Source organism: Salmo salar, unplaced genomic scaffold (assembly GCF_905237065.1).
Source record: "Salmo salar unplaced genomic scaffold, Ssal_v3.1, whole genome shotgun sequence".
Taxonomy (NCBI): domain Eukaryota; kingdom Metazoa; phylum Chordata; class Actinopteri; order Salmoniformes; family Salmonidae; genus Salmo; species Salmo salar.
The window spans coordinates 20,001-45,000 of record NW_025548666.1 but is presented as its reverse complement, the minus strand read 5'-3'; the positions used below and the strand labels follow the sequence as shown (position 1 = coordinate 45,000).

The 25,000-nt window shown below is 46.3% G+C and overlaps 1 protein-coding gene across 1 annotated transcript in view; it reads right to left on the bottom strand.

Moving 5' to 3' along the window:
• Nucleotides 1-19,672, bottom strand: part of prss12 (serine protease 12) — a 111,553-nt gene extending 91,881 nt beyond the window's left edge. The window contains exons 1-3 of the mRNA XM_045712643.1: nucleotides 19,100-19,672; nucleotides 6,202-6,340; nucleotides 1,687-1,862 (exon numbers count right to left, since the gene is read on the bottom strand). Coding sequence (XP_045568599.1) covers nucleotides 1,687-1,862; nucleotides 6,202-6,340; nucleotides 19,100-19,481 — 697 coding nt within the window. The 5' untranslated portion in view covers nucleotides 19,482-19,672. The remainder of the gene's footprint in view (nucleotides 1-1,686; nucleotides 1,863-6,201; nucleotides 6,341-19,099) is intronic.
• Nucleotides 19,673-25,000: the final 5,328 nt, after the last annotated feature.

Here is a 25,000-nt window from a genome sequence, read left to right as displayed (position 1 = left end):
TCTGAATAGCACTAGTCCAGTCTGAATAGTACTAGCCCAGTCTGAATAGTACTAGTCCAGTCTGAATAGCACTAGTCCAGTCTGAATAGTACTAGTCCAGTCTGAATAGTACTAGTCCAGTCTGAATAGCACTAGTCCAGTCTGAATAGTACTAGTCAAGCCCCACACACATTTTCTACTAGTCCAGTCTGAATAGCACTAGTTCAGTCTGAATAGTACTAGTCCAGTCTGAATAGTACTAGTCCAGTCTGAATAGCACTAGTCCAGTCTGAATAGCACTAGCCCAGTCTGAATAGCACTAGTCCAGTCTGAATAGTACTAGTCCAGTCTGAATAGCACTAGTCAAGTCTGAATAGCACTAGTCCAGTCTGAATAGTACTAGCCCAGTCTGAATAGCACTAGTCCAGTCTGAATAGCACTAGTCCAGTCTGAATAGTACTAATCCAGTCTGAATAGTACTAGTCCAGCCTGAATAGCACTAGCCCAGTCTGAATAGCACTAGTCCAGTCTGAATAGTACTAGTCCAGTCTGAATAGTACTAGTCCAGTCTGAAAAGCACTAGTCCAGTCTGAATAGCACTAGTCCAGTCTGAATAGTACTAGCTCCAGTCTGAAAAGCACTAGTCCAGTCTGAATAGCACTAGTCCAGTCTGAATAGTACTAGTCCAGTCTGAATAGCACTAGTCCAGTCTGAATAGCACTAGTCCAGTCTGAATAGTACTAGCCCAGTCTGAATAGTACTAGCCCAGTCTGAATAGCACTAGTCCAGTCTGAATAGTACTAGTCCAGTCTGAATAGCACTAGTCCAGTCTGAATAGTACTAGTCCAGTCTGAATAGTACTAGTCCAGTCTGAATAGCACTAGTCCAGTCTGAATAGTACTAGTCAAGCCCCACACACATTTTCTACTAGTCCAGTCTGAATAGCACTAGTTCAGTCTGAATAGTACTAGTCCAGTCTGAATAGTACTAGTCCAGTCTGAATAGCACTAGTCCAGTCTGAATAGCACTAGCCCAGTCTGAATAGCACTAGTCCAGTCTGAATAGTACTGGTCCAGTCTGAATAGCACTAGTCAAGTCTGAATAGCACTAGTCCAGTCTGAATAGTACTAGCCCAGTCTGAATAGCACTAGTCCAGTCTGAATAGTACTAGTCCAGTCTGAATAGTACTAGTCCAGCCTGAATAGCACTAGCCCAGTCTGAATAGCACTAGTCCAGTCTGAATAGTACTAGTCCAGTCTGAATAGTACTAGTCCAGTCTGAAAAGCACTAGTCCAGTCTGAATAGCACTAGTCCAGTCTGAATAGTACTAGTCCAGTCTGAAAAGCACTAGTCCAGTCTGAATAGCACTAGTCCAGTCTGAATAGTACTAGTCCAGTCTGAATAGTACTAGTCCAGTCTGAATAGCACTAGTCCAGTCTGAATAGTACTAGTCCAGTATGAATAACACTAGTCCAGTCTGAAGAGTACTAGTCCAGTCTGAATAGTACTAGTCCAGTCTGAATAGCACTGGTCCAGTCTGAATAGCACTAGTCCAGTCTGAAGAGTACTAGTCCAGTCTGAATAGCACTAGTCCAGTCTGAATAGCACTAGTCCAGTCTGAAAAGCACTAGTCCAGTCTGAAAAGCACTAGTCCAGTCTGAATAGCACTAGTCCAGTCTGAATAGCACTAGTCCCCTCCCCTCCTACCTTCCATTGGGCTACAGGTGACGGCAGCAGCTTGGGGACACTCCCCTCCGCTCAATGGAACACTGGGACAGTGGAGTATATCAGGCTCCTCCCCCTGACAGTGGACCGCCCCCCAGTGCATTCTGACCACACCCCCTCGAGGAGATGGGGCGGAGGAGCGCGCTCGCCCAGAGAAACTACAGGGAGAGAGAGGAGACAGACAGACAGACAGACGGACAGGCAGGCAGACAGACAGACAGACAGACAGACAGACAGACAGACAGACAGACAGACAGACAGACAGACAGACAGACAGACAGACAGGCAGGCAGACAGACAGGCAGGCAGACAGACAGACAGACAGACAGACAGACAGACAGACAGACAGACAGACAGACAGACAGACAGACAGACAGGATGCACACAGACAGACAGACAGGATGCACACAGACAGACAGACAGACAGACAGACAGACAGACAGACAGACAGACAGACAGACAGACAGACAGACAGACAGACAGGCAGGCAGGCAGACAGACAGACGTAGGCCCACACACACACACACACACACACACACGTTTTAAACCAATCACTGTCACCCTCTTTAGCATGTAGTCTGTCTGTACCTTCCCTTTCCTCTCCTCTGACCTGACCTTTGGCGCTGTGTGTGTGTGTGTGTGTGTGTGTGTGTGTGTGTGTGTGTGTGTGTGTGTGTGTGTGTGTGTGTCGGTGACAGCACGCCAGAATTTGCAGCGCCTCTCTTTCCTCCAGGGTAATCAAGGGGTCTCTCCACCTCTCCCACCCCAGCCGAGGAGCTCTGTCTCTGGATAGGATTAGTCCACATCTCCCTCCTTCCTTCCTGTCCCTGTAGACCCCCATAGTATCCCCTTCTATAGGCTATGACCCACAGTCAATACCACTACATTAAGTGTGTGTGACGGCGAAGGGGGTAAATAGCTAGCTAAGGGAGGTGGGGGGGGATCTGAGGGTCAGGCTGGGACAGACTGCGAAGACTGCTAAGTGTGAAGAAAAGGAAAGAGGAGAGGAGAGGAGAGGAGAGGAGAGGAGAGGAGAGGAGAGGAGAGGAGAGGAGAGGAGAGGAGAGGAGAGGAGAGGAGAGAGGAGAGGAGAGGAGAGGAGAGGGAGAGGAGAGGAGAGGAGAGGAGAGGAGAGGAGAGGAGAGGAGAGGAGAGGAGAGGAGAGGAGACGAGAGACGAGACGAGACGAGACGAGAGGAGAGGAGACGAGAGGAGAGGAGAGGAGAGGAGAGGAGAGGAGAGGAGAGGAGAGGAGAGGAGAGGAGAGGAGACTAGAGGAGAGGAGAGGGAGAGGAGAGGAGAGAGAGGAGAGGAGAGGAGAGGAGAGGAGAGGAGAGGAGAGGAGAGGAGAGGGAGAGGAGAGGAGAGGAGAGGAGAGGAGAGGAGAGGAGAGGAAAGAGGAGAGGAAAGAGGAGAGGGGCAAGGAGAGGAAAGGACTTTCATTCGCTCTTTATTTCGCTCTTGCTTTCCTACTTTAGGCTAACCGCTCCACTCCTTTCTTTCTCTAGGCTAACCGCTCCACTCCTTTCTTTCTCTAGGCTAACCGCTCCACTCCTTTCTTTCTCTAGGCTAACCGCTCCACTCCTTTCTCTAGGATAACCGCTCCACTCCTTTCTCTAGGATAACCGCTCCACTCCTTTCTCTAGGATAACCGCTCCACTCCTTTCTCTAGGCTAACCGCTCCACTCCTTTCTCTAGGATAACCGCTCCACTCCTTTCTTTCTCTAGGCTAACCGCTCCACTCCTTTCTCTAGGCTAACCGCTCCACTCCTTTCTCTAGGCTAACCGCTCCACTCCTTTCTTTCTCTAGGCTAACCGCTCCACTCCTTTCTTTCTCTAGGCTAACCGCTCCACTCCTTTCTCTAGGCTAACCGCTCCACTCCTTTCTCTAGGCTAACCGCTCCACTCCTTTCTTTCTCTAGGCTAACCGCTCCACTCCTTTCTTTCTCTAGGCTAACCGCTCCACTCCTTTCTTTCTCTAGGCTAACCGCTCCACTCCTTTCTCTAGGATAACCGCTCCACTCCTTTCTCTAGGATAACCGCTCCACTCCTTTCTCTAGGCTAACCGCTCCACTCCTTTCTCTAGGATAACCGCTCCACTCCTTTCTCTAGGATAACCGCTCCACTCCTTCCTTTCTCTAGGCTAACCGTTCCACTCCTTCCTTTCTCTAGGCTAACCGCTCCGCTCCTTCCTTTCTCTAGGCTAACCGCTCCGCTCCTTCCTTTCTCTAGGCTAACCGCTCCATTCCTTTCTCTAGGCTAACCGCTCCACTCCTTTCTCTAGGATAACCGCTCCACTCCTTTCTCTAGGCTAACCGCTCCGCTCCTTCCTTTCTCTAGGCTAACCGCTCCGCTCCACTCCTTTCTCTAGGCTAACCGCTCCACTCCTTTCTCTAGGATAACCGCTCCACTCCTTTCTCTAGGCTAACCGCTCCACTCCTTTCTCTAGGATAACCGCTCCACTCCTTCCTTTCTCTAGGCTAACCGCTCCACTCCTTCCTTTCTCTAGGCTAACCGCTCCACTCCTAACCGCTCCACTCCTTCCTTTCTCTAGGCTAACCGCTCCACTCCTAACCGCTCCACTCCTTCCTTTCTCTAGGCTAACCGCTCCACTCCTAACCGCTCCACTCCTTCCTTTCTCTAGGCTAACCGCTCCACTCCTTCCTTTCTCTAGGCTAACCGCTCCACTCCTAACCGCTCCACTCCTTCCTTTCTCTAGGCTAACTGCTCCACTTCTAACCGCTCCACTCCTTCCTTTCTCTAGGCTAACCGCTCCACTCCTAACCGCTCCACTCCTTCCTTTCTCTAGGCTAACCGCTCCACTCCTTCCTTTCTCTAGGCTAACCGCTCCACTCCTAACCGCTCCACTCCTTTCTCTAGGCTAACCGCTCCGCTCCTTCCTTTCTCTAGGCTAACCGCTCCACTCCTTTCTCTAGGCTAACCGCTCCACTCCTTTCTCTAGGCTAACCGCTCCACTCCTTTCTCTAGGATAACCGCTCCACTCCTTTCTCTAGGCTAACCGCTCCACACCTTTCTCTAGGCTAACCGCTCCACTCCAAACCGCTCCACTCCTTTCTCTAGGCTAACCGCTCCGCTCCTTCCTTTCTCTAGGCTAACCGCTCCACTCCTTTCTCTAGGATAACCGCTCCTTCCTTTCTCTAGGCTAACCGCTCCGCTCCTTCATTTCTCTAGGCTAACCGTTCCACTCCTTCCTTTCTCTAGGCTAACCGCTCCGCTCCTTCCTTTCTCTAGGCTAACCGCTCCACTCCTTTCTCTAGGCTAACTGCTCCACTCCTTTCTCTAGGCTAACCGCTCCACTCCTTTCTCTAGGCTAACCGCTCCACTCCTTTCTCTAGGATAACCGCTCCACTCCTTTCTCTAGGATAACCGCTCCACTCCTTTCTCTAGGATAACCGCTCCACTCCTTCCTTTCTCTAGGCTAACCGCTCCACTCCTTCCTTTCTCTAGGCTAACCGCTCCACTCCTAACCGCTCCACTCCTTTCTCTAGGCTTACCGCTCCGCTCCTTCCTTTCTCTAGGCTAACCGCTCCACTCCTTTCTCTAGGATAACCGCTCCACTCCTTTCTCTAGGATAACCGCTCCACTCCTTTCTCTAGGCTAACCGCTCCGCTCCTTCATTTCTCTAGGCTAACCGTTCCACTCCTTCCTTTCTCTAGGCTAACCGCTCCGCTCCTTCCTTTCTCTAGGCTAACCGCTCCACTCCTTTCTCTAGGCTAACCGCTCCACTCCTTTCTCTAGGCTAACCGCTCCACTCCTTTCTCTAGGCTAACCGCTCCACTCCTTTCTCTAGGATAACCGCTCCACTCCTTTCTCTAGGATAACCGCTCCACTCCTTTCTCTAGGATAACCGCTCCACTCCTTCCTTTCTCTAGGCTAACAGCTCCACTCCTTCCTTTCTCTAGGCTAACCGCTCCACTCCTAACCGCTCCACTCCTTTCTCTAGGCTTACCGCTCCGCTCCTTCCTTTCTCTAGGCTAACCGCTCCACTCCTTTCTCTAGGATAACCGCTCCACTCCTTTCTCTAGGATAACCGCTCCACTCCTTTCTCTAGGCTAACCGCTCCACTCCTTTCTCTAGGCTAACCGCTCCACTCCTTTCTCTAGGCTAACCGCTCCACTCCTTTCTCTAGGATAACCGCTCCACTCCTTTCTCTAGGATAACCGCTCCACTCCTTTCTCTAGGCTAACCGCTCCACTCCTTTCTCTAGGATAACCGCTCCACTCCTTTCTCTAGGATAACCGCTCCACTCCTTTCTCTAGGATAACCGCTCCACTCCTTTCTCTAGGCTAACCGCTCCACTCCTTTCTCTAGGATAACCGCTCCACTCCTTTCTCTAGGATAACCGCTCCACTCCTTTCTCTAGGCTAACCGCTCCACTCCTTTCTTTTTCACTTGCTCTTCCTTTGTACGTGTGTGAGACTGCATATGTGAGTGTGTGTGTGTGTGTGTGTGTGCGTGAGCATGGGTGTGACTCACCCCTGTCCCAGCTGTCTGCAGACCACCGTAGCATCCTGGTCTCCCCAGTCATCACTACAGACAGACCCCCAGACCCCCTGTAGATACACCTCCACCCTGCCATCCAGCTTAGAGCGGCCGCCCTGCAGGCGCACTGACCCTGGACAACACACACACACACACACACACACACACACACACACACACACACACACACACACACACACACACACACACACACACACACACACACACACACGGAGCAGTCATCTATTATCCATGATGGGGTATCTGTGTCTCAGTGTCGTCAGAACATTACTCAGTCCCTGCAGAGAAAGGTCCGGAACAGCACTACTAAATCACACACACACACACACACACACACACACACACACACACACACACACACACACACACACACACACACACACACACACACACACACACACACAGAGAGTCTCCCCCCTAATGACTGGCAGCTTGTCTATATTGGTAGAGTCTCCCCCCTAATGACTGGCAGCTTGTCTATATTGGTAGAGTCTCCCCCCTAATGACTGGCAGCTTGTCTATATTGGTAGAGTCTCCCCCCTAATGACTGGCAGCTTGTCTATATTGGTAGAGTCTCCCCCTAATGACTGGCAGCTTGTCTATATTGGTAGAGTCTCCCCCCTAATGACTGGCAGCTTGTCTATATTGGTAGAGTCTCCCCCCTAAAGACTGGCAACTTGTCTATATTGGTAGAGTCTCCCCCCTAATGACTGGCAGCTTGTCTATATTGGTAGAGTCTCCCCCCTAATGACTGGCAGCTTGTCTATATTGGTAGAGTCTCCCCCCTAATGACTGGCAGCTTGTCTATATTGGTAGAGTCTCCCCCTAATGACTGGCAGCTTGTCTATATTGGTAGAGTCTCCCCCCTAATGACTGGCAGCTTGTCTATATTGGTAGAGTCTCCCCCTAATGACTGGCAGCTTGTCTATATTGGTAGAGTCTCCCCCTAATGACTGGCAGCTTGTCTATATTGGTAGAGTCTCCCCCTAATGACTGGCAGCTTGTCTATATTGGTAGAGTCTCCCCCCTAAAGACTGGCAACTTGTCTATATTGGTAGAGTCTCCCCCTTAATGACTGGCAGCTTGTCTATATTGGTAGAGTCTCCTCCCTAATGACTGGCAGCTTGTCTATATTGGTAGAGTCTCCCCCCTAATGACTGGCAGCTTGTCTATATTGGTAGAGTCTCCCCCCTAATGACTGGCAGCTTGTCTATATTGGTAGAGTCTCCCCCCTAATGACTGGCAGCTTGTCTATATTGGTAGAGTCTCCCCCTAATGACTGGCAGCTTGTCTATATTGGTAGAGTCTCCCCCCTAATGACTGGCAGCTTGTCTATATTGGTAGAGTCTCCCCCCTAATGACTGGCAGCTTGTCTATATTGGTAGAGTCTCCCCCTAATGACTGGCAGCTTGTCTATATTGGTAGAGTCTCCCCCCTAATGACTGGCAGCTTGTCTATATTGGTAGAGTCTCCCCCCTAATGACTGGCAGCTTGTCTATATTGGTAGAGTCTCCCCCCTAATGACTGGCAGCTTGTCTATATTGGTAGAGTCTCCCCCTAATGACTGGCAGCTTGTCTATATTGGTAGAGTCTCCCCCCTAATGACTGGCAGCTTGTCTATATTGGTAGAGTCTCCCCCCTAATGACTGGCAGCTTGTCTATATTGGTAGAGTCTCCCCCTAATGACTGGCAGCTTGTCTATATTGGTAGAGTCTCCCCCCTAATGACTGGCAGCTTGTCTATATTGGTAGAGTCTCCCCCCTAATGACTGGCAGCTTGTCTATATTGGTAGAGTCTCCCCCCTAATGACTGGCAGCTTGTCTATATTGGTAGAGTCTCCCCCTAATGACTGGCAGCTTGTCTATATTGGTAGAGTCTCCCCCTAATGTCTGGCAGCTTGTCTATATTGGTAGAGTCTTCCCCTAATGACTGGCAGCTTGTCTATATTGGTAGAGTCTCCCCCCCTAATGACTGGCAGCTTGTCTATATTGGTAGAGTCTCCCCCCTAATGACTGGCAGCTTGTCTATATTGGTAGAGTCTCCCCCCTAATGACTGGCAGCTTGTCTATATTGGTAGAGTCTCCCCCTAATGACTGGCAGCTTGTCTATATTGGTAGAGTCTCCCCCTAATGACTGGCAGCTTGTCTATATTGGTAGAGTCTCCCCCCTAATGACTGGCAGCTTGTCTATATTGGTAGAGTCTCCCCCCTAATGACTGGCAGCTTGTCTATATTGGTAGAGTCTCCCCCTAATGACTGGCAGCTTGTCTATATTGGTAGAGTCTCCCCCCTAATGACTGGCAGCTTGTCTATATTGGTAGAGTCTCCCCCCTAATGACTGGCAGCTTGTCTATATTGGTAGAGTCTCCCCCTAATGACTGGCAGCTTGTCTATATTGGTAGAGTCTCCCCCCCTAATGACTGGCAGCTTGTCTATATTGGTAGAGTCTCCCCCTAATGACTGGCAGCTTGTCTATATTGGTAGAGTCTCCCCCCTAATGACTGGCAGCTTGTCTATATTGGTAGAGTCTCCCCCCTAATGACTGGCAGCTTGTCTATATTGGTAGAGTCTCCCCCCTAATGACTGGCAGCTTGTCTATATTGGTAGAGTCTCCCCCCTAATGACTGGCAGCTTGTCTATATTGGTAGAGTCTCCCCCTAATGACTGGCAGCTTGTCTATATTGGTAGAGTCTCCCCCTAATGACTGGCAGCTTGTCTATATTGGTAGAGTCTCCCCCTAATGACTGGCAGCTTGTCTATATTGGTAGAGTCTCCCCCTAATGACTGGCAGCTTGTCTATATTGGTAGAGTCTCCCCCTAATGACTGGCAGCTTGTCTATATTGGTAGAGTCTCCCCCCTAATGACTGGCAGCTTGTCTATATTGGTAGAGTCTCCCCCCTAATGACTGGCAGCTTGTCTATATTGGTAGAGTCTCCCCCCTAATGACTGGCAGCTTGTCTATATTGGTAGAGTCTCCCCCCTAATGACTGGCAGCTTGTCTATATTGGTAGAGTCTCCCCCTAATGACTGGCAGCTTGTCTATATTGGTAGAGTCTCCCCCTAATGACTGGCAGCTTGTCTATATTGGTAGAGTCTCCCCCCTAATGACTGGCAGCTTGTCTATATTGGTAGAGTCTCCCCCCTAATGACTGGCAGCTTGTCTATATTGGTAGAGTCTCCCCCCTAATGACTGGCAGCTTGTCTATATTGGTAGAGTCTCCCCCCTAATGACTGGCAGCTTGTCTATATTGGTAGAGTCTCCCCCCCTAATGACTGGCAGCTTGTCTATATTGGTAGAGTCTCCCCCCTAATGACTGGCAGCTTGTCTATATTGGTAGAGTCTCCCCTAATGACTGGCAGCTTGTCTATATTGGTAGAGTCTCCCCCTAATGACTGGCAGCTTGTCTATATTGGTAGAGTCTCCCCCTAATGACTGGCAGCTTGTCTATATTGGTAGAGTCTCCCCCTAATGACTGGCAGCTTGTCTATATTGGTAGAGTCTCCCCCCTAATGACTGGCAGCTTGTCTATATTGGTAGAGTCTCCCCCTAATGACTGGCAGCTTGTCTATATTGGTAGAGTCTCCCCCCTAATGACTGGCAGCTTGTCTATATTGGTAGAGTCTCCCCCTAATGACTGGCAGCTTGTCTATATTGGTAGAGTCTCCCCCCCTAATGACTGGCAGCTTGTCTATATTGGTAGAGTCTCCCCCCTAATGACTGGCAGCTTGTCTATATTGGTAGAGTCTCCCCCTAATGACTGGCAGCTTGTCTATATTGGTAGAGTCTCCCCCCTAATGACTGGCAGCTTGTCTATATTGGTAGAGTCTCCCCCTAATGACTGGCAGCTTGTCTATATTGGTAGAGTCTCCCCCTAATGACTGGCAGCTTGTCTATATTGGTAGAGTCTCCCCCTAATGACTGGCAGCTTGTCTATATTGGTAGAGTCTCCCCCCTAATGACTGGCAGCTTGTCTATATTGGTAGAGTCTCCCCCTAATGACTGGCAGCTTGTCTATATTGGTAGAGTCTCCCCCTAATGACTGGCAGCTTGTCTATATTGGTAGAGTCTCCCCCTAATGACTGGCAGCTTGTCTATATTGGTAGAGTCTCCCCCCTAATGACTGGCAGCTTGTCTATATTGGTAGAGTCTCCCCCCTAATGACTGGCAGCTTGTCTATATTGGTAGAGTCTCCCCCTAATGACTGGCAGCTTGTCTATATTGGTAGAGTCTCCCCCCTAATGACTGGCAGCTTGTCTATATTGGTAGAGTCTCCCCCCTAATGACTGGCAGCTTGTCTATATTGGTAGAGTCTCCCCCCTAATGACTGGCAGCTTGTCTATATTGGTAGAGTCTCCCCTAATGACTGGCAGCTTGTCTATATTGGTAGAGTCTCCCCCCTAATGACTGGCAGCTTGTCTATATTGGTAGAGTCTCCCCCTAATGACTGGCAGCTTGTCTATATTGGTAGAGTCTCCCCTAATGACTGGCAGCTTGTCTATATTGGTAGAGTCTCCCCCTAATGACTGGCAGCTTGTCTATATTGGTAGAGTCTCCCCCTAATGACTGGCAGCTTGTCTATATTGGTAGAGTCTCCCCCTAATGACTGGCAGCTTGTCTATATTGGTAGAGTCTCCCCCTAATGACTGGCAGCTTGTCTATATTGGTAGAGTCTCCCCCCTAATGACTGGCAGCTTGTCTATATTGGTAGAGTCTCCCCCCTAATGACTGGCAGCTTGTCTATATTGGTAGAGTCTCCCCCCTAATGACTGGCAGCTTGTCTATATTGGTAGAGTCTCCCCCCTAATGACTGGCAGCTTGTCTATATTGGTAGAGTCTCCCCCTAATGACTGGCAGCTTGTCTATATTGGTAGAGTCTCCCCCCTAATGACTGGCAGCTTGTCTATATTGGTAGAGTCTCCCCCCCTAATGACTGGCAGCTTGTCTATATTGGTAGAGTCTCCCCCCTAATGACTGGCAGCTTGTCTATATTGGTAGAGTCTCCCCCCTAATGACTGGCAGCTTGTCTATATTGGTAGAGTCTCCCCCCTAATGACTGGCAGCTTGTCTATATTGGTAGAGTCTCCCCCCTAATGACTGGCAGCTTGTCTATATTGGTAGAGTCTCCCCCCTAATGACTGGCAGCTTGTCTATATTGGTAGAGTCTCCCCCCTAATGACTGGCAGCTTGTCTATATTGGTAGAGTCTCCCCCCTAATGACTGGCAGCTTGTCTATATTGGTAGAGTCTCCCCCCTAATGACTGGCAGCTTGTCTATATTGGTAGAGTCTCCCCCCTAATGACTGGCAGCTTGTCTATATTGGTAGAGTCTCCCCCTAATGACTGGCAGCTTGTCTATATTGGTAGAGTCTCCCCCCTAATGACTGGCAGCTTGTCTATATTGGTAGAGTCTCCCCCTAATGACTGGCAGCTTGTCTATATTGGTAGAGTCTCCCCTAATGACTGGCAGCTTGTCTATATTGGTAGAGTCTCCCCCTAATGACTGGCAGCTTGTCTATATTGGTAGAGTCTCCCCCTAATGACTGGCAGCTTGTCTATATTGGTAGAGTCTCCCCCTAATGACTGGCAGCTTGTCTATATTGGTAGAGTCTCCCCCCTAATGACTGGCAGCTTGTCTATATTGGTAGAGTCTCCCCCCTAATGACTGGCAGCTTGTCTATATTGGTAGAGTCTCCCCCTAATGACTGGCAGCTTGTCTATATTGGTAGAGTCTCCCCTAATGACTGGCAGCTTGTCTATATTGGTAGAGTCTCCCCCTAATGACTGGCAGCTTGTCTATATTGGTAGAGTCTCCCCCCTAATGACTGGCAGCTTGTCTATATTGGTAGAGTCTCCCCCCTAATGACTGGCAGCTTGTCTATATTGGTAGAGTCTCCCCCCTAATGACTGGCAGCTTGTCTATATTGGTAGAGTCTCCCCTAATGACTGGCAGCTTGTCTATATTGGTAGAGTCTCCCCCCTAATGACTGGCAGCTTGTCTATATTGGTAGAGTCTCCCCCTAATGACTGGCAGCTTGTCTATATTGGTAGAGTCTCCCCCTAATGACTGGCAGCTTGTCTATATTGGTAGAGTCTCCCCCCTAATGACTGGCAGCTTGTCTATATTGGTAGAGTCTCCCCCCTAATGACTGGCAGCTTGTCTATATTGGTAGAGTCTCCCCCTAATGACTGGCAGCTTGTCTATATTGGTAGAGTCTCCCCCCTAATGACTGGCAGCTTGTCTATATTGGTAGAGTCTCCCCCTAATGACTGGCAGCTTGTCTATATTGGTAGAGTCTCCCCCCTAATGACTGGCAGCTTGTCTATATTGGTAGAGTCTCCCCCCTAATGACTGGCAGCTTGTCTATATTGGTAGAGTCTCCCCCCTAATGACTGGCAGCTTGTCTATATTGGTAGAGTCTCCCCCCTAATGACTGGCAGCTTGTCTATATTGGTAGAGTCTCCCCTAATGACTGGCAGCTTGTCTATATTGGTAGAGTCTCCCCCCTAATGACTGGCAGCTTGTCTATATTGGTAGAGTCTCCCCCTAATGACTGGCAGCTTGTCTATATTGGTAGAGTCTCCCCCTAATGACTGGCAGCTTGTCTATATTGGTAGAGTCTCCCCCTAATGACTGGCAGCTTGTCTATATTGGTAGAGTCTCCCCCTAATGACTGGCAGCTTGTCTATATTGGTAGAGTCTCCCCCTAATGACTGGCAGCTTGTCTATATTGGTAGAGTCTCCCCCTAATGACTGGCAGCTTGTCTATATTGGTAGAGTCTCCCCCTAATGACTGGCAGCTTGTCTATATTGGTAGAGTCTCCCCCCCTAATGACTGGCAGCTTGTCTATATTGGTAGAGTCTCCCCTAATGACTGGCAGCTTGTCTATATTGGTAGAGTCTCCCCCTAATGACTGGCAGCTTGTCTATATTGGTAGAGTCTCCCCCTAATGACTGGCAGCTTGTCTATATTGGTAGAGTCTCCCCCCTAATGACTGGCAGCTTGTCTATATTGGTAGAGTCTCCCCCTAATGACTGGCAGCTTGTCTATATTGGTAGAGTCTCCCCCCTAATGACTGGCAGCTTGTCTATATTGGTAGAGTCTCCCCCTAATGACTGGCAGCTTGTCTATATTGGTAGAGTCTCCCCTAATGACTGGCAGCTTGTCTATATTGGTAGAGTCTCCCCCTAATGACTGGCAGCTTGTCTATATTGGTAGAGTCTCCCCCCTAATGACTGGCAGCTTGTCTATATTGGTAGAGTCTCCCCCTAATGACTGGCAGCTTGTCTATATTGGTAGAGTCTCCCCCCTAATGACTGGCAGCTTGTCTATATTGGTAGAGTCTCCCCTAATGACTGGCAGCTTGTCTATATTGGTAGAGTCTCCCCCTAATGACTGGCAGCTTGTCTATATTGGTAGAGTCTCCCCTAATGACTGGCAGCTTGTCTATATTGGTAGAGTCTCCCCCTAATGACTGGCAGCTTGTCTATATTGGTAGAGTCTCCCCTAATGACTGGCAGCTTGTCTATATTGGTAGAGTCTCCCCCCTAATGACTGGCAGCTTGTCTATATTGGTAGAGTCTCCCCCTAATGACTGGCAGCTTGTCTATATTGGTAGAGTCTCCCCCTAATGACTGGCAGCTTGTCTATATTGGTAGAGTCTCCCCCTAATGACTGGCAGCTTGTCTATATTGGTAGAGTCTCCCCCCTAATGACTGGCAGCTTGTCTATATTGGTAGAGTCTCCCCCTAATGACTGGCAGCTTGTCTATATTGGTAGAGTCTCCCCCCTAATGACTGGCAGCTTGTCTATATTGGTAGAGTCTCCCCCTAATGACTGGCAGCTTGTCTATATTGGTAGAGTCTCCCCTAATGACTGGCAGCTTGTCTATATTGGTAGAGTCTCCCCCTAATGACTGGCAGCTTGTCTATATTGGTAGAGTCTCCCCCTAATGACTGGCAGCTTGTCTATATTGGTAGAGTCTCCCCCCTAATGACTGGCAGCTTGTCTATATTGGTAGAGTCTCCCCCCTAATGACTGGCAGCTTGTCTATATTGGTAGAGTCTCCCCCTAATGACTGGCAGCTTGTCTATATTGGTAGAGTCTCCCCCCCTAATGACTGGCAGCTTGTCTATATTGGTAGAGTCTCCCCTAATGACTGGCAGCTTGTCTATATTGGTAGAGTCTCCCCCCTAATGACTGGCAGCTTGTCTATATTGGTAGAGTCTCCCCCCTAATGACTGGCAGCTTGTCTATATTGGTAGAGTCTCCCCCTAATGACTGGCAGCTTGTCTATATTGGTAGAGTCTCCCCCCTAATGACTGGCAGCTTGTCTATATTGGTAGAGTCTCCCCTAATGACTGGCAGCTTGTCTATATTGGTAGAGTCTCCCCCCTAATGACTGGCAGCTTGTCTATATTGGTAGAGTCTCCCCCTAATGACTGGCAGCTTGTCTATATTGGTAGAGTCTCCCCCTAATGACTGGCAGCTTGTCTATATTGGTAGAGTCTCCCCTAATGACTGGCAGCTTGTCTATATTGGTAGAGTCTCCCCCCTAATGACTGGCAGCTTGTCTATATTGGTAGAGTCTCCCCCTAATGACTGGCAGCTTGTCTATATTGGTAGAGTCTCCCCCTAATGACTGGCAGCTTGTCTATATTGGTAGAGTCTCCCCCTAATGACTGGCAGCTTGTCTATATTGGTAGAGTCTCCCCCCTAATGACTGGCAGCTTGTCTATATTGGTAGAGTCTCCCCCCTAATGACTGGCAGCTTGTCTATATTGGTAGAGTCTCCCCCCTAATGACTGGCAGCTTGTCTATATTGGTAGAGTCTCCCCCTAATGACTGGCAGCTTGTCTATATTGGTAGAGTCTCCCCCTAATGACTGGCAGCTTGTCTATATTGGTAGAGTCTCCCCCCTAATGACTGGCAGCTTGTCTATATTGGTAGAGTCTCCCCCCTAATGACTGGCAGCTTGTCTATATTGGTAGAGTCTCCCCCCTAATGACTGGCAGCTTGTCTATATTGGTAGAGTCTCCCCCCTAATGACTGGCAGCTTGTCTATATTGGTAGAGTCTCCCCCTAATGACTGGCAGCTTGTCTATATTGGTAGAGTCTCCCCCCTAATGACTGGCAGCTTGTCTATATTGGTAGAGTCTCCCCCCTAATGACTGGCAGCTTGTCTATATTGGTAGAGTCTCCCCCTAATGACTGGCAGCTTGTCTATATTGGTAGAGTCTCCCCCCTAATGACTGGCAGCTTGTCTATATTGGTAGAGTCTCCCCCCTAATGACTGGCAGCTTGTCTATATTGGTAGAGTCTCCCCCTAATGACTGGCAGCTTGTCTATATTGGTAGAGTCTCCCCCCTAATGACTGGCAGCTTGTCTATATTGGTAGAGTCTCCCCCCTAATGACTGGCAGCTTGTCTATATTGGTAGAGTCTCCCCCCTAATGACTGGCAGCTTGTCTATATTGGTAGAGTCTCCCCCCTAATGACTGGCAGCTTGTCTATATTGGTAGAGTCTCCCCCCCTAATGACTGGCAGCTTGTCTATATTGGTAGAGTCTCCCCCCTAATGACTGGCAGCTTGTCTATATTGGTAGAGTCTCCCCCCTAATGACTGGCAGCTTGTCTATATTGGTAGAGTCTCCCCCCTAATGACTGGCAGCTTGTCTATATTGGTAGAGTCTCCCCCCTAATGACTGGCAGCTTGTCTATATTGGTAGAGTCTCCCCCTAATGACTGGCAGCTTGTCTATATTGGTAGAGTCTCCCCCTAATGACTGGCAGCTTGTCTATATTGGTAGAGTCTCCCCCTAATGACTGGCAGCTTGTCTATATTGGTAGAGTCTCCCCCTAATGACTGGCAGCTTGTCTATATTGGTAGAGTCTCCCCCCTAATGACTGGCAGCTTGTCTATATTGGTAGAGTCTCCCCCTAATGACTGGCAGCTTGTCTATATTGGTAGAGTCTCCCCCTAATGACTGGCAGCTTGTCTATATTGGTAGAGTCTCCCCCTAATGACTGGCAGCTTGTCTATATTGGTAGAGTCTCCCCCTAATGACTGGCAGCTTGTCTATATTGGTAGAGTCTCCCCCCTAATGACTGGCAGCTTGTCTATATTGGTAGAGTCTCCCCCCTAATGACTGGCAGCTTGTCTATATTGGTAGAGTCTCCCCCTAATGACTGGCAGCTTGTCTATATTGGTAGAGTCTCCCCCCTAATGACTGGCAGCTTGTCTATATTGGTAGAGTCTCCCCCTAATGACTGGCAGCTTGTCTATATTGGTAGAGTCTCCCCTAATGACTGGCAGCTTGTCTATATTGGTAGAGTCTCCCCCCTAATGACTGGCAGCTTGTCTATATTGGTAGAGTCTCCCCTAATGACTGGCAGCTTGTCTATATTGGTAGAGTCTCCCCCTAATGACTGGCAGCTTGTCTATATTGGTAGAGTCTCCCCCTAATGACTGGCAGCTTGTCTATATTGGTAGAGTCTCCCCCCTAATGACTGGCAGCTTGTCTATATTGGTAGAGTCTCCCCCCTAATGACTGGCAGCTTGTCTATATTGGTAGAGTCTCCCCCTAATGACTGGCAGCTTGTCTATATTGGTAGAGTCTCCCCCTAATGACTGGCAGCTTGTCTATATTGGTAGAGTCTCCCCCCTAATGACTGGCAGCTTGTCTATATTGGTAGAGTCTCCCCCCTAATGACTGGCAGCTTGTCTATATTGGTAGAGTCTCCCCCCTAATGACTGGCAGCTTGTCTATATTGGTAGAGTCTCCCCCCTAATGACTGGCAGCTTGTCTATATTGGTAGAGTCTCCCCCCTAATGACTGGCAGCTTGTCTATATTGGTAGAGTCTCCCCCCTAATGACTGGCAGCTTGTCTATATTGGTAGAGTCTCCCCCCTAATGACTGGCAGCTTGTCTATATTGGTAGAGTCTCCCCCTAATGACTGGCAGCTTGTCTATATTGGTAGAGTCTCCCCCCTAATGACTGGCAGCTTGTCTATATTGGTAGAGTCTCCCCCTAATGACTGGCAGCTTGTCTATATTGGTAGAGTCTCCCCCTAATGACTGGCAGCTTGTCTATATTGGTAGAGTCTCCCCCCTAATGACTGGCAGCTTGTCTATATTGGTAGAGTCTCCCCCTAATGACTGGCAGCTTGTCTATATTGGTAGAGTCTCCCCCCTAATGACTGGCAGCTTGTCTATATTGGTAGAGTCTCCCCCCTAATGACTGGCAGCTTGTCTATATTGGTAGAGTCTCCCCCCTAATGACTGGCAGCTTGTCTATATTGGTAGAGTCTCCCCCCTAATGACTGGCAGCTTGTCTATATTGGTAGAGTCTCCCCCCCTAATGACTGGCAGCTTGTCTATATTGGTAGAGTCTCCCCCCTAATGACTGGCAGCTTGTCTATATTGGTAGAGTCTCCCCCCTAATGACTGGCAGCTTGTCTATATTGGTAGAGTCTCCCCCCTAATGACTGGCAGCTTGTCTATATTGGTAGAGTCTCCCCCTAATGACTGGCAGCTTGTCTATATTGGTAGAGTCTCCCCCTAATGACTGGCAGCTTGTCTATATTGGTAGAGTCTCCCCCCTAATGACTGGCAGCTTGTCTATATTGGTAGAGTCTCCCCCTTAATGACTGGCAGCTTGTCTATATTGGTAGAGTCTCCCCCCTAATGACTGGCAGCTTGTCTATATTGGTAGAGTCTCCCCCCTAATGACTGGCAGCTTCTCTATATTGGTAGAGTCTCCCCCCTAATGACTGGCAGCTTGTCTATATTGGTAGAGTCTCCCCCTAATGACTGGCAGCTTGTCTATATTGGTAGAGTCTCCCCCCTAATGACTGGCAGCTTGTCTATATTGGTAGAGTCTCCCCCTAATGACTGGCAGCTTGTCTATATTGGTAGAGTCTCCCCCCTAATGACTGGCAGCTTGTCTATATTGGTAGAGTCTCCCCCCTAATGACTGGCAGCTTGTCTATATTGGTAGAGTCTCCCCCTAATGACTGGCAGCTTGTCTATATTGGTAGAGTCTCCCCCTAATGACTGGCAGCTTGTCTATATTGGTAGAGTCTCCCCCCTAATGACTGGCAGCTTGTCTATATTGGTAGAGTCTCCCCCCTAATGACTGGCAGCTTGTCTATATTGGTAGAGTCTCCCCCTAATGACTGGCAGCTTGTCTATATTGGTAGAGTCTCCCCCCTAATGACTGGCAGCTTGTCTATATTGGTAGAGTCTCCCCCCCTAATGACTGGCAGCTTGTCTATATTGGTAGAGTCTCCCCCCTAATGACTGGCAGCTTTTCTATATTGGTAGAGTCTCCCCCTAATGACTGGCAGCTTGTCTATACTGGTAGAGTCTCCCCCCTAATGACTGGCAGCTTGTCTATATTGGTAGAGTCTCCCCCCTAATGACTGGCAGCTTGTCTATATTGGTAGAGTCTCCCCCCTAATGACTGGCAGCTTGTCTATATTGGTAGAGTCCCCCCCTAATGACTGGCAGCTTGTCTATATTGGTAGAGTCTCCCCCCTAATGACTGGCAGCTTGTCTATATTGGTAGAGTCTCCCCCTAATGACTGGCAGCTTGTCTATATTGCTAGAGTCTCCCCCTAATGACTGGCAGCTTGTCTATATTGCTAGAGTCTCCCCCCTAATGACTGGCAGCTTGTCTATATTGCTAGAGTCTCCCCCTAATGACTGGCAGCTTGTCTATTCGCTACCAACCAGACACATACCTCAATATTAATGAGATGCTTCCATCTGCTGAGACATGCCCTGCTGTTGCCACACACAGACACACACACACACACAGACAGACACACACACACACACACACACACACCTCTCTCTCTCTCCTTCCTCTACCTTGTTTACAGTCGCAGTAGCCCCAGTCGGTTCTGCCGCGGCTGTTCTTGAAGAAACACCAGGGTCTGATTCTGTTGTCCGGGTTCCGACACCGGTTATGATCCCCTAGTCCTTTACCGGGATAGCGCTCCTCAAACCCAGCTACCTCGCTCCACCTCATACACACCGCACCGGACTCCGTTACGTCCACGGCTCCCTGGTAGAACCGGTCTCTCCCGCGGCTCTGGATACAGTCGGTAAACGGTGGAATGAAGGAAGGAGAGGGAACGACGTCGGAGGAGGAGGAGGAAAGAGAGTAGGAAGAGGAGGTGAAAACAACGACCAGCGTAACGACTGAGAGGAGAGAAGAGTCCATGATGTTGTCGTAGAGAAGTCTAGACATTCGTTTTTTCCCTCGGTTCGGCTTTCTTTTCTCCCTCTCAAATGTTGTCCATAACCGGGAGAGAAAACACTAAACCGGTTCACGCCACGTCTTCCCAAGAAAACGCGCTCTCTTGATTCTGAACCTGTCTACATAGCGTGGGATTAGGATCGAGCGGGGACCGGGTGTGTGTGTGTGTGTGTGTGTGTGAGTGAGAGAATACCGCGCCAGAAAGGAGTTTTTTAAAAGAGACGCGGATCGATGAACGAGACAGCGCGTTACACCGAGCCCGGTAGTTAACGAGATCACGAGTGACTCTCGCGCTTGTGTGTTGCGTATTTTTATTTAACCTTTATTTAAATAGGCAAGTCAGTTAATGAGAACAAATTATTTTTTTACAATGACGGCCCTACCCCGGCCAAACCGGCCGGTTGTGATACAGCCTGGAATCGAACCAGGGTCTGTAGTGACGCCTCTAGCACTGCCTTACTAGCAGTACCTTAAACCGCTGTGCCACTCGGGAGCCCCGTGTGTGTGTGTGTGTGTGTGTGTGTGTGTGTGTGTGTGTGTGTGTGTGTGTGTGTGTGTGTGTGTGTGTGTGTGTGTGTGTGTGTGTGTGTGTGTGTGTGTGTGTGTGTGTGTGTGTGTAATAGCCCTATTTGATGGGTCATAACAAGGTGGATGTATCCTACAGGGCTGTGATTATGATCATGACAATCACAGAGAACAAACAAAATAACACGAGAATAATAATAACAACAACAACAATAATAATTAATTTAATCGAACAATATGGTAATTCACATTATACATCCCACATATTATCTACCTCTCGGCTCACACAGAATCATATGTGAGACAACAGCACCACCCTGTGGTCAAATCCCCACATTACACTATCAACACAGAATCATATGTGAGACAACAGCACCACCCTGTGGTCAAATCCCCACATTACACTAACATACAGAATCACATGTGAGACATCAACACCACCCTGTGGTCAAATCCCCACATTACACTAACAACACAGAATCATATGTGAGACAACAGCACCACCCTGTGGTCAAATCCCCACATTACACTAACAACACAGGATCATGTGTGAGACAACAGCACCACCCTGTGGTGAAATCCCCACATTACACTAACAACACAGAATCATATGTGAGACAACAGCACCACCCTGTGGTCAAATCCCCACATTACACTATCAACACAGAATCATATGTGAGACAACACCACCACCCTGTGGTCAAATCCCCACATTACACTAACAACACATTAGCTTCCTCTCAGCTCCTCGCTGAAGACTCGTCCTACATCGCAACGAGCTGGTAGAACTGTTAAAGAACATGAACGGGCAACTGAGTCTGTTTCAAGACCTACATTTCATAGATCTACGTTCGTTGACGGCATAATCATTGTAACATAAATGTGTTTAAAACATGACACTTGCTACGGCATACGCTCTAGAATATCCTACCAAATGAAAGATAATGGAATATATTATTATAGCCTGCTATCCAGGCTGTATCACAACCGGCCGGGATTGGTCCCATAGGGGCGGCGCACAATTGGCCCGGCGTCGTCCGGGTTTGGCCGGTGTTAGGCGGTCATTGTAAATAAGAATTTGTTCTTAATTGACTTGCCTAGTTAAATATATTTAAAAAAAATGTTTTTACAAATAAACAGAACCGGTTCAGTCTTCAATATTCTCCAGTTTCCTGGACCCACGTTCTGTCTCACGCTGACTAAAAACATTTACAATGGAGAATAACTAGACAAACCAGGACAACAATACATCATAGTCTATATGGAGGATCAATAACTACACAACAATACATCATAGTCTATATGGAGGATCAATAACTACACAACAATACATCATAGTCTATATGGAGGATCAATAACTACACAACAATACATCATAGTCTATATGGAGGATCAATAACTACACAACAATACATCATAGTCTATATGGAGGATCAATAACTACACAACAATACATCATAGTCTATATGGAGGATCAATAACTACACAACAATACATCATAGTCTATATGGAGGATCAATAACTACACAACAATACATCATAGTCTATATGGGGGATCAATAACTACACAACAATACATCATAGTCTATATGGAGGATCAATAACTACACAACAATACATCATAGTCTATATGGAGGATCAATAACTACACAACAATACATCATAGTCTATATGGAGGATCAATAACTACACAACAATACATCATAGTCTATATGGGGGATCAATAACTACACAACAATACATCATAGTCTATATGGAGGATCAATAACTACACAACAATACATCATAGTCTATATGGAGGATCAATAACTACACAACAATACATCATAGTCTATATGGGGGATCAATAACTACACAACAATACATCATAGTCTATATGGGGGATCAATAACTACACAACAATACATCATAGTCTATATGGAGGATCAATAACTACACAACAATACATCATAGTCTATATGGAGGATCAATAACTACACAACAATACATCATAGTCTATATGGAGGATCAATAACTACACAACAATACATCATAGTCTATATGGAGGATCAATAACTACACAACAATACATCATAGTCTATATGGGGGATCAATAACTACACAACAATACATCATAGTCTATATGGAGGATCAATAACTACACAACAATACATCATAGTCTATATGGAGGATCAATAACTACACAACAATACATCATAGTCTATATGGAGGATCAATAACTACACAACAATACATCATAGTCTATATGGAGGATCAATAACTACACAACAATACATCATAGTCTATATGGGGGATCAATAACTACACAACAATACATCATAGTCTATATGGAGGATCAATAACTACACAACAATACATCATAGTCTATATGGAGGATCAATAACTACACAACAATACATCATAGTCTATATGGAGGATCAATAACTACACAACAATACATCATAGTCTATATGGAGGATCAATAACTACACAACAATACATCATAGTCTATATGGAGGATCAATAACTACACAACAATACATCATAGTCTATATGGAGGATCAATAACTACACAACAATACATCATAGTCTATATGGAGGATCAATAACTACACAACAATACATCATAGTCTATATGGAGGATCAATAACTACACAACAATACATCATAGTCTATATGGAGGATCAATAACTACACAACAATACATCATAGTCTATATGGAGGATCAATAACTACACAACAATACATCATAGTCTATATGGAGGATCAATAACTACACAACAATACATCATAGTCTATATGGAGGATCAATAACTACACAACAATACATCATAGTCTATATGGAGGATCAATAACTACACAACAATACATCATAGTCTATATGGAGGATCAATAACTACACAACAATACATCATAGTCTATATGGAGGATCAATAACTACACAACAATACATCATAGTCTATATGGAGGATCAATAACTACACAACAATACATCATAGTCTATATGGAGGATCAATAACTACACAACAATACATCATAGTCTATATGGAGGATCAATAACTACACAACAATACATCATAGTCTATATGGAGGATCAATAACTACACAACAATACATCATAGTCTATATGGAGGATCAATAACTACACAACAATACATCATAGTCTATATGGAGGATCAATAACTACACAACAATACATCATAGTCTATATGGAGGATCAATAACTACACAACAATACATCATAGTCTATATGGAGGATCAATAACTACACAACAATACATCATAGTCTATATGGAGGATCAATAACTACACAACAATACATCATAGTCTATATGGAGGATCAATAACTACACAACAATACATCATAGTCTATATGGAGGATCAATAACTACACAACAATACATCATAGTCTATATGGAGGATCAATAACTACACAACAATACATCATAGTCTATATGGAGGATCAATAACTACACAACAATACATCATAGTCTATATGGAGGATCAATAACTACACAACAATACATCATAGTCTATATGGAGGATCAATAACTACACAACAATACATCATAGTCTATATGGAGGATCAATAACTACACAACAATACATCATAGTCTATATGGAGGATCAATAACTACACAACAATACATCATAGTCTATATGGAGGATCAATAACTACACAACAATACATCATAGTCTATATGGAGGATCAATAACTACACAACAATACATCATAGTCTATATGGAGGATCAATAACTACACAACAATACATCATAGTCTATATGGAGGATCAATAACTACACAACAATACATCATAGTCTATATGGAGGATCAATAACTACACAACAATACATCATAGTCTATATGGAGGATCAATAACTACACAACAATACATCATAGTCTATATGGGGGATCAATAACTACACAACAATACATCATAGTCTATATGGAGGATCAATAACTACACAACAATACATCATAGTCTATATGGAGGATCAATAACTACACAACAATACATCATAGTCTATATGGAGGATCAATAACTACACAACAATACATCATAGTCTATATGGAGGATCAATAACTACACAACAATACATCATAGTCTATATGGAGGATCAATAACTACACAACAATACATCATAGTCTATATGGAGGATCAATAACTACACAACAATACATCATAGTCTATATGGAGGATCAATAACTACACAACAATACATCATAGTCTATATGGAGGATCAATAACTACACAACAATACATCATAGTCTATATGGAGGATCAATAACTACACAACAATACATCATAGTCTATATGGAGGATCAATAACTACACAACAATACATCATAGTCTATATGGAGGATCAATAACTACACAACAATACATCATAGTCTATATGGAGGATCAATAACTACACAACAATACATCATAGTCTATATGGAGGATCAATAACTACACAACAATACATCATAGTCTATATGGAGGATCAATAACTACACAACAATACATCATAGTCTATATGGAGGATCAATAACTACACAACAATACATCATAGTCTATATGGAGGATCAATAACTACACAACAATACATCATAGTCTATATGGAGGATCAATAACTACACAACAATACATCATAGTCTATATGGAGGATCAATAACTACACAACAATACATCATAGTCTATATGGAGGATCAATAACTACACAACAATACATCATAGTCTATATGGAGGATCAATAACTACACAACAATACATCATAGTCTATATGGAGGATCAATAACTACACAACAATACATCATAGTCTATATGGGGGATCAATAACTACACAACAATACATCATAGTCTATATGGAGGATCAATAACTACACAACAATACATCATAGTCTATATGGGGGATCAATAACTACACAACAATACATCATAGTCTATATGGAGGATCAATAACTACACAACAATACATCATAGTCTATATGGGGGATCAATAACTACACAACAATACATCAT